Genomic DNA, 10,875 nt, shown 5'->3' with positions numbered 1-10,875 from the left:
TTACTTTCTCCAATCAAAGGCGATGAGAGCTGTGCCAGATTCATTATGGTGTCACACAAACTGTATGTAGGCAGCTAAACGGCAACATATGCCAGATGCTTTACCATCAGGGACATACTGGACGTTGGTAAACAATGAACTTTTGGAGAAGCTAAGCAAACAAATGGCAGAGACAAATGGAGGAAGACCATTTGGTTGTCTCACAAGCTAAGAAAGTCTTACAAAAGGCTAATATGTATGAATATATGATATACAATTACTGGACAAGACCTTTTATATCACTAGTCAACATAATTGTATGCAGTTTGTAGAACAGCCTGCTTTGTGAATGTTGAATGATCTTCAATTACTTTTAAAGTTATACTAACCATTTAAGAGAAACTCTGAACAAGGACAAATTAATTATGGAAATGTATTGTAAGTGTATGTGATGGCTCCATTCATGCATTAGCATACTTACTTATCAGACAGATGGCTACAGCAGTGGTGACAGCCTGAAGCCACCGTCTCTCCAGTCCCATGGCCGTCCGTCACACTCTTTCACACATCTCCCGACCTGAAAGACAAGACCACACATCGCGTTCACTCTTCAACAGGACACTACTATACCATTCACAGATTCACTGCTGTACCAGGACATCCCTCACATCCCCCCTCAGAAAAATGGAGTCCCTCCTAACATCAACTCATAATTCGACTACACTATATTCCAGATGCTTCTTGGTTGATAAATAACTGTATTCTTTGAAAACACTTAACCCTCTGGAAAATTGCATGTCTGAGCTGTGGTTGGATTTAGGCAAATAGGATATTTCAAACAAGCGTCTGCATAGGCCCAAGTGTGTATGTGTGCGTGCGTATGTCCACAGACAAGACAAGGCTCTACTGTACTGTAAGTGTATGTACAGATTAACCTGATGCTTGTGATTGGTTCAGCTCCTCCAGACGGTCTCGTCTCACGCTAAATAGGCCAACAGCAATTGACAGGTGACACGAGCAATATTGAAAGGTGCGTCTCTCCTCAACTCCAGATGTTATCTTAATACCACTGCTTAAAAAAGTGACTTAAGTGGCGTAAATAGACTGCCATTTGACAATGCTGCTAAATTAAACTGAATTCAAGGCTCCATAGAGTACAGCACGTGTCAAGCAAGTGCAGGACACCTGACTATTAAACTCACAAACCAGCACAATCCATTGATTTATATCTTCTAATGAGCCCAGCAAACAAGACTCTACTTAAACAAATTGTGGGTCTACAGTACTTCACAGTCTGGAAGATGAGAACAGCTGCAGCAACTCGGGAGGCCCTCCACCTTAAATTGGAGTGGAGGCACAAGTTTAAGTTGCTCCCCTTCAAACATAATGGATGACCATGCCCCCTCCCTGTAAGTCAATCCACTCAGTCCCCCTAATACCAGCTTATTACTTTGAGTTCATTTAAGTAATATAAGAAGGGGCCATTCTTAGAAAGAAAGTAGGTGTTGGATATTAGCTGCTGCTATAACCACAGATACACTGTAGAAACGCGGCATCACTGAGTCACATGACAGACATGTTTTGTCTCTTAGCAGTTATGCTTGCACTTGCAAACATCCCAGAATAGATCAGCAAAAAGATGCATTTACCTCCTTGCACTTGACCGACACAGGGTTGAGACTGTTGTTGCTGCAGCCGACAGTGAAGCTCTATAATAACTTCATCTTTTTAAAACAAATGGCCCTGAAGAGGAAGGAGTGGGACAAAAACACATCAGAGTGGAGTTGGCTTTACAGTAAAAGCTGATGAAGAGGGTAGGTTGGTAGAGAACGAATAAAGGCTGAGGTTGGTAGTTTTTGCACGACAGAATGTTTGCTAATGAGGAAAGGATTAGTCCTACTGTGCAAACGTTATTCGCTCAGTGGGGGTGACGGAATAAACACGACTCTTATAATGGATTAAAAAAGAAAATAGGGAAATAAATGTTTTCTGAGTAATAAGCAGTCAAAAGAATGACTGCACATCAAAGCATCATCTAGACTGTCATTTTCACAGTTATTTTAATAAAATTACAGAAATAGTAAAGAGCGTAGTAACTTCTGACAACCTCAAGAATTAGAAATTTTGTTTTTGCTCCTGTCTGCTCTGCTGTGCCTCCACACCATATGACTTGCATGTGGCAACAAACAGACAGGGCTACGCCCACACTGAGCCGATATATTACAGAGGAAGCCTGGAGGGCAGCTTTGTCTGCAGGTGCAGGAAAAGACAGAAGACAACCAGATTATTTCCTCAGGCCGCAGAGTAGAGCAAGGGGCCATTTAATTGGCATGTACACAGAGAAGGCCTCAAATAAAGAGCCCAAATATTTCAGACATGCAGACCTGGAAGCGATTATGATCTTCATCTCTCAAGTAATTTACAAAAGATAGAATAACGTAGGAATCTCCTGTTCAACTATTCCAAGGTGAGAAGGGTTTACTCCTGCACACTAATCTCCTCACAAGGGTATCTGAGGGAAAGTTGACATAATTAAAAACTTCTTCCAAATCTCACACAACCGTGTAGAGAGGAGACTGATTGCATTCTCTAACTTATTTACTTGAAATGAAGTTGCGCAAACGGGATGGACAAACAGATAGGACCAGAATGATCTTTGACACTAAAACAATGAGATTATCGGGATGTAAAGGTAAAAAGTGACGATACAAGCAAGCTCATTACCACTCAATTTAGATGTGCAACACTCGTGTGGACACAGTTTACTTGTTTGATGTTTCACAGGATTTCAATGACACAAATTGCTTTAGATCTAGCCATGACTTAGCCTTCTGGACTGTATATTTGTAACACCCACACTAATTCCACCCGGCTGCTCCAAGTGTTAATAGCGTAATTGAATTAGAGATCAAATTGGTGAGACAAATCAAGGACACTGTTGTCATCTGGCTGTGAAGAGATCAATCACTACTAAATCAAGTCACTATCCTCTCCAGATTATTCTGCTTGCTCGGTGTCCACAAATGTTTGTCGAGATAACACAGAAGTCGGTTTATTTGCTGCAGGTTGTGCTGTACACTTGATATGTGACAATTACATTGAAGGTTTCTAATCTCTTCTCTGACACTCACAGAAAGCCCAACACAAAAATGTAACTTTTAACGTATAGTGTGTGAGAGCATGCGTCTGTTTTTTCCCTCAGTACCTAAGCAGAACTATCAGTGATGTTAGCGGCAGATACAGGCCTGATAAGAAGTAGCATTACTCTTTTAGTAATCCTTGTTAATCCTGACAGGGGCCGTAGCCTCAGCGCAAACAAAATGCTGTCGCAATTTAGCAAGAACTACAAATGATACTCAAGCAGAGACTTTCACAGGTGAACAGAACAATCTCATACAGAATAGGAAAAATAGTACATGTGCCAGTTATTTACACAGGACTGAGTTGTGAACCATCAATCCAGCCTTGACTGGTTGCACCAGCCCATACACCACAGCAATCAATTCATGGATGTTGTCCGTGGCAACCCAATTTAGTATCTGTATTGATATTTATTTTAGCTAAAGGAAATGAGCTGGCCACACTCTAGGCACGCGAGAGAAGCCTTAGTCTTGTGATTGGGAAAGCCTGCTGTATTATGGATTAACATAGTGATTGCTGGTGACCCAACACATAGTGCTACCGCACAGTATACTGTAACATTATTGATTAATGACTGTTGATTGAACGCTTTACATTTACTCACACAGAAGAACTTGTATAGTGCTACTGTTACAATTTCTTGCAATGCAAGTTTTCAGTAATTGTACAATACTAAGTGACATAAATAAATCATCAATAAGCTCTCACACAATTGGACTGATTTCATACAGCTCAGTGGTCACAGAGGAGTGGGGAACGACATGAGTCTCGTGAAAGCAAAGCAGCTCATATCCTTCTTGTAAGTCCGGAGTCTTTGTTCTTCCCTGCCCCCAACTCTCTGGAACAGGTCAGACCCATAAAGCTACTTTCAAGACACAAAAGTGAGGGGAACTGAGGGTCAAAAGCCAAAGGTAACAAAAGCTGAAGGCTACTGTTGAAGCACAGCACTGGATTTCATTTATAACTTGAAGATTGAGGCGATGCAGAACAAACCTTAAATATCTAATCTCACTGATATGGTTCTCATTTCTTCTGTAAGGGACCATCTGTTAATGCCCAGATGTAAAAGGCTCTTTCAGACAGGTCAACAATAATGAGATGTCAAATATACAATGGTGACCATTTATGGTCCTTAAATTTTGTAAGGCACTTTCTCCAATCTCCCTTCATCTATATGTGCTTTTTAATGTGTTGTATGTTTGTTGGTACCCCATGAGCTTGAACATTCAATAGTGGCAGACTGACTATCTTAACCATCATTAACACAGCAATTTGGAGTAACCACCTTCAACTCATGAATTACTTGTTTCTCAATACAATCAATTTCCTCCAGCATGACAATCTGCTTACATGGCGCTGTTTGTCACTCAGTGTTTTGAATAGTGCAATACACTGGTTAAATATCAAGGCCAGCTAGATGTTGAATTATGTGTGGTATTACTGTGTACAATAACCGAGTTGGTATCTGACATGCTCAGATTTTGTTAAACTGGAGGGCCTGGATGATATGCTCAATATTTCAAGGAATCTGGAGGAAAAATGCAAAATGGCTTTAGGAACATACAGTATCTGTCACCCTGAGAATAATTTGAAAGCAATCACAAAACCAGTGTTGCAATTTTCTGGAAGTACATTTTCTTCTCAGGTATACTCTTTAAGGATTTTTTATTTTAAAGGAAAATAAAGTTGACAACCTACAAACTGATTAGAACGCGGGAAGCTTGTGGCCCAACACACGGGATTACACATCCAGAGTGATGTGTGCCTCTGTGCACCTCATGTCTCACCAACCAGTAATAACAAGCCAGACAAAAACAAAGGACGGGAAACACTAGAGCAGGGAGCATCCATCATATAAAAAAGCACAACCCGATTGCAAAGCAGCAGGATAAGACACTGTCTGGCCAATATAAAACAGACACCAAGCCTCAAGCTCTTTATTTCTGCACCTCTACAGTGGACTGTAATGTTCAGTCCTTCATGTCACCATACAGACCTCCTGTAAAACAAAACAGGTGCATCTTTTGTCTGACGGGTGAATCTGATATCAGCTGAGATGAGGGAGCACTGAATAAAATGTTTTTTTTTTTAAACAACACTATTCTGACTGACTATTATTCTCAGTATTTTAATCCTGGGAGTGGGACCCTTTAAGGTCATTACAGTGTGTTAAACCTATTCACTGGTATTAGAGGGAAAAAACACACTCACTCAGAGATTACAAGTGGCCCATGTGATACACTAAACATAAACAAAGGTGCAATATCGCACTGTATCTACTAGTAGTGCATTTTGCTGTGAATCTTAACTAATGTCATAGCAAAATACAGGACCTATAAAGGATGCTTTGGCTCTGCCAGCACAGCTCCTTACCTTGCTTGAGGCACTTTATCACTTAAAGCTGAAAGTGGAATCTTTCAATCCATTGATGCTTTTCTTTTAGACTCGTATTGCAGACCAAATTCAGCCGTCCATTCCTTTCTCTTCAGAGAGAAATCAGATTAAAACACACGACTTTGAAAAAAAGAAAGAAGAAAATGTTGAAAAAAAAAGTGGTGGTCACATTTTTGTGGATCAAAATATATTAAAATCAGTCCTCGCCGTTCATTAAGATCCGACTTTCTCAAAGAATACTTTCAATAAAATCCATTAACCCAGGCCACCTTCATCAGTCCAACATCAGCACATGCAAGAACTTTCCACGCCTTGGCTTTTATGTCCGCACTCGTCTTTGTCCAAACTTGCTGGAAGTACCTTTAATTATAAATCGGAGATTATCATTTACTTTAAAAATATGTAGAAATGGCCCTTGGTCAACACTGTGCAAATCTATAACCACAAACGCACACGTTTCATCAGAAAGAGACCACACACTGCACGTTTAGTTGGAGCAGAGCTGTTGATACTCTCGCCGTGTCTCTCCTCCCATTCTTAGCATTTCCCCCTCCTACTACGGGGATGTTTAAATCAATATAAAGTCACACAGAAAACAAGCACTGCACTTCCTGTTAAAGCTTTCAAAATAAAATATCTACGGACGAACGAAGTGGGTAAATCACCCATTGTAAACTAGTGCTGAAACTATTCGTCAATTAAGCGATTTGTCGAGCAATTTCAGTAATCCATCAATAGTCTCAGCCACTCATTTAGATAGATATCAACATTTAAATGTTGCTTTCTTTTCAAATGTGAGAATAGCATGGGATATCTTTACATTTTGTAAAAAGGACTAGATTAGGGTATTTAGAAAGGTGTCAATTATAAAAATTAATGTTGACTGAATTCCATTTAGCTTATTTTTCCTGAACAGAACAAAGTCATGATTCAATGTTATCAGTAACACTTGTGTTTTTCCTACTATGATAATGTATTGCCATGAAACCTATTGAAAGTAATTGCAGCCCGAGTCTAAAATCAATGAAAAATTGCTGTATGTTTTCCATAATTACGTTTCACATTTTCATCTCTAGCCAAACCCTTTTATGTTGAAGTTAAAATAACCCACTTCCGTTAGTTTGCCCCCTGTCTGCGTGTGACTTGATGCTGCTGCTACTGAAGCGCCTCAAACAAAAGCGCATTTTCGTGGGAAAGACTCGGGGAGCGTAACAAAAGGCAGACACACACCTAAAGTAAAATACACACTTGACTCAGAGCCGTTTGGCACAACATCCAGCATAATAGTCACACAAACATGCTCGGAGATATATCCAAACGTCCAGTGAGGACAACATTTATCAAGAAACGTTGTGTGAAATATTCAAATGCAAGGTTTATGAGTTTGGTTTTACCACATCCACCACTCACACACCACCAACTCCCTACGATGTTCCTCAAAGGACCAACTTTAGTGAAGATAATACATGTAGTGACCTAGCTACAATCGTACTTATCTGTCATATTAACGGTTATAACTGTAAAGATGACTAGCGTTGTACGTGTAGTGATAACCACTGTTAATGTCCTACTGGACCAACAACGTTTAGGTCAAGTGTAGAAATAAGATGCCTTCTTGAGTCAATTTTCTCTTGAAATATTTGATAACAATTTTATAAAAACCTGAATGTCAATGCAACGTGTAAATTGGACGAGTAGGTAATTTAGCATCACATTTGTACCCAACGTTACCTAACCTGCCCTTAACTGCATTTAAAATTTGAGCTAAGCTATAGCTGTTAGCTAGTAACTTCTCAGCTAGCTAACGGCCCAAGCTAGCTTCATTGTTTTCAGAAACTTCACATTAGTGAACTGTTATTACCAAAGGCTAAGGTCAGATACCATTTTTGGCTTTGAAATGTAGTTAACTGAGATGTTACTGTGGCCGCTGTTGAGGTTATGCTGAGTTAGAAGACGCATTGTCTGTGTAACTTACTTCTTTCTTTTTAACCTTACTCTGTCAGAGATAACAGTGACTAAAATAACTACATTATTATGTTTTCATGCTAATTTGGTCACCCTCAAAGCTTAATTTAATTTAGTAACTTTAATGTCCAGGTTTTCATTACCTTACCTCTCTGAGCTGGATGTTTCTTTAACTGGGATGTTGGGACACACAGGAGTACACGTGGCTCTTTCTTGTTTACCCTTCAGTTTAAAATAACCAATCAAGTGGTGCCTCACACGTGGACCCTGTTAAATTACTATAGTATTCCTACAATGTCGCCCTACAACTTGTAGTGTTCATTATCGATTATTTCATGACATTATACTGCCGCCTGTTGGCCTATATAGTAACAATTAATTTATACCATTACACCCATTATAGTGCATTATCCTGTAAAGCGTATTATCCTGGAATTGATAAGCTAATGTAGATAATTAAAGGAATAAATATTTTTTGACAAATGTTCCAAAAATAGCAGGTTTTATAGCTTGTGTTTAATCTCACTAGTCAGGTGAGCCATATGGAGATCAAAGGATTGACATTAATCACATTAAATCCTCCAAGGAAGAAGTACTCTTGTGCAGTAAGGAAGAATAAACCAGAGAGTAAGGGAAACTGGTATTTGGTATATTGATCATCGTGTGGACAAACCAATATGGCCTTTTAATAAATATGTTATCTGCCAGACCAGATATACAAAAGGTGCATGATGCAGGTAAATTACTTAGCCAATAGCCTGAAATCTTTTAACACGTTCATCTTAATTGCCTATTACAAACCAGTTTTTGTTTTCTCTACCCTCACCTCAAATACTTCAATACAATTTAAGTTGTTTCATTTTGCATGAAAATAATTAATTTTGTGAATTGGCTCAAATTGTGTCTAGAATTATCAGTCCTGTTTCAGTGGAAAAGTAACCACATGGTTGAATTCCTCTACATACATAGCTAAAATGTGTCCTATTGTAGACCAACTCAGTGTAAGGTTTCTCACGCTATAGATCTAGAGGATACAAATAAACAAATACAAGATACCCATCAAATTCCAGTTTTATTGATTTATTAAGCTAATAAAACAAATATACCAATCAAACAATGTCGGAGACTGATTCGACTTCATAACAGCAGGCTGGCACCAACTATATCGGCATATAACTATCTGACAGTGACATTAAAATCATCCAGATTTAGATTAAATGAATTTACAGAATCTATTTAAGCTTATTTTCTTTCAAAAAGTGAGTGCCTTTAAATTAGCAAAAGGATCATATTAGTAGTATTAATATGAGTGCAAGAAGACTGAAGCTGGGGTGTCCATCAGTCATCAAAGTCCGGGATGTCATCATAGGAGTAGCCCCGGTAGCCCTTCGATGCATAGTAAGCTATTCGTAGATGGTAAATTCCAGGGAGGAAGACAAGGATCCCAATGATAAGGACGGGCACAGTTCGGTCTGAGTGCTAAAAGAGAGAAAATATAAATTTAAATAAAGTCAAATTATTGTTCACATTGTAAAAACTCTGTGCGTCACACAATTACTCACAGCGACTCCGAAGTATCCAGCCAGGAGAAGGGAGCCTATGATGATTAACAGCGAGCCGATTAAGAAGAGGACTGTGGCTAGCGCTATGGCTTTGTATGGGACTTTGGGTGGGCTTCTTTTGAACTGTGGAGGAGGTAAAATATTTAATTAAAAACACTTTTCTCTGACACAGCATGCTTACTGTGGCAATGCCTGTTCTCCCACTCATGTACTGAACTGGCGAGTCAAAAATATTCTGGCTCATGATGTACTTGAACTTCGAGGAAGCTGACTGACTGTGTGAGCCATGAAACTGCCATGTTACATTATGTGTTTGAAGATGTGTTTGTTGGTTATGCATTGCATCCCTTGTGACTAAATACTGTAGTTAACGTTCAGAAAATCTCCTTGAAAAAGCTACTTGTGAGAAAACCACAATTAATTAGAAGTGCAGAGTGTTATTCAGCCTGTGAAAACATTTGTTTCATGACATTTGTGACTCTGAAGGAGCTTTCCCAAATATGAGACAATCATGTCGCTTTCACATGGAATCGCCAAACAGCAAGAACCCTATGCACCTGAAAAACAAACAAACCGACCGATGAAACGGCAGGATGGAAAAATAAAAAAGCCAGGGCCATATGTTTCTCTGGTACTGGAATAAAATATATAAAATACAATTGTTTTGTATCTACTATTTCATATAATTAGTCTAGTAATACATGTACTTGTGTGAGGGAGCTACGTAACATCCAGAAAACTATATACATATGTCCGGTTGCATTGTGGGATATGTAGGATCAACTGTTTTGGAGCTTGACTCATACTAGGTGCTTAAAGTTAAAGGAAATGTCTGCCTCTGCTGCATTGATTTCCACTTTTTTATTTTCTGTTTCTCACAATTACTCCAATGTTATTAAAGTGCAATTCTAAATCACTGGTGTAGCCTACCCTCTGTGTCCTGAATAGCTTCTATAAAGTTAACTTGTGTGTGTATGTGTGTGCACTCTGCATATGCGTGTGTGGATATGTGTGTGCATCAGGTGTGTGTGCGTGTGTATATTTGCATATATATATATATATATATATATATACATATACATATACATACATACAGATAGATAGATAGATAGATAGATAGATAGATAGATAGATAGATAGATAGATAGATAGATAGATACATCTACACAGATAGATAGATAGATAGATAGATATCATGTACCTGAGAAGCATCCAACATAGATCACACAATTTCATAAAATGTATGCTATGGTATACTGAGCTTGTAGTGCGTTGCCCTCACATCATACAATACGTCCTACCTGTAAATCGGTGTAGCCGTCATCATCAGAGGCCAACCTGGAGTACCTAACTTTGCTGTTCGGGGTGTCGTTGGACACAACGTTACGAGCTGGCATCTTCTCCAACCGCTGAAGTCACTACGGACCTTGCTAACAGTTTGTCACGTGTTTCAATGAGGCAGAAGCAGCTTTAGCTATAAACGCATTATCGACACCATCATCACTCACAAGCTGTCAGCACCGAAGTGAAGTTAAATCTGACCCCGGATCCGAAGTACGACCGTTATTGTTTCCTAAAACTAGTTTTGAGAAGAGGTTACAGGGAGGTGTTGTCTGTTATCCTATATCATGGGGCTTCCGTGTTTTCGTCACGGTCTGCAATGCGCCTGCGCACACCGATGACTCGCATCCCTCTGATTCCAGTGATTTGCACCGCTTGATATCCATCGCAAGAGGGCGCTGTCGAGTCTTCTCGTGTAAAATGACCAGGTCACAGCGAGCAGGAGACAACACTCCGGTGTTGAGATTAATCTCTTTGTGTGGATGTTCATTTC

General features: G+C 39.3%; 1 protein-coding gene across 1 annotated transcript; it reads right to left on the bottom strand.

Annotated features, from left to right (window-relative positions):
* Positions 1–8,554: 8,554 nt before the first annotated feature.
* tmem230b (transmembrane protein 230b) lies at positions 8,555–10,668 on the bottom strand. Its single transcript, XM_079221848.1, has 3 exons — positions 10,343–10,668; positions 9,042–9,164; positions 8,555–8,958 (listed from the first exon to the last, which is right to left on the bottom strand). The coding sequence occupies exons 1-3, from the start codon at positions 10,436–10,438 to the stop codon at positions 8,818–8,820; spliced, it is 360 nt and encodes a 119-aa protein (XP_079077974.1). The 5' UTR covers positions 10,439–10,668; the 3' UTR covers positions 8,555–8,817.
* Positions 10,669–10,875: the final 207 nt, after the last annotated feature.

Source organism: Taurulus bubalis, assembly GCF_910589615.1.
Source record: "Taurulus bubalis genome assembly, chromosome: 8".
NCBI classification, from domain to species: Eukaryota; Metazoa; Chordata; class Actinopteri; order Perciformes; family Cottidae; genus Taurulus; species Taurulus bubalis.
This window is presented reverse-complemented; position numbering and strand designations above follow the sequence as displayed.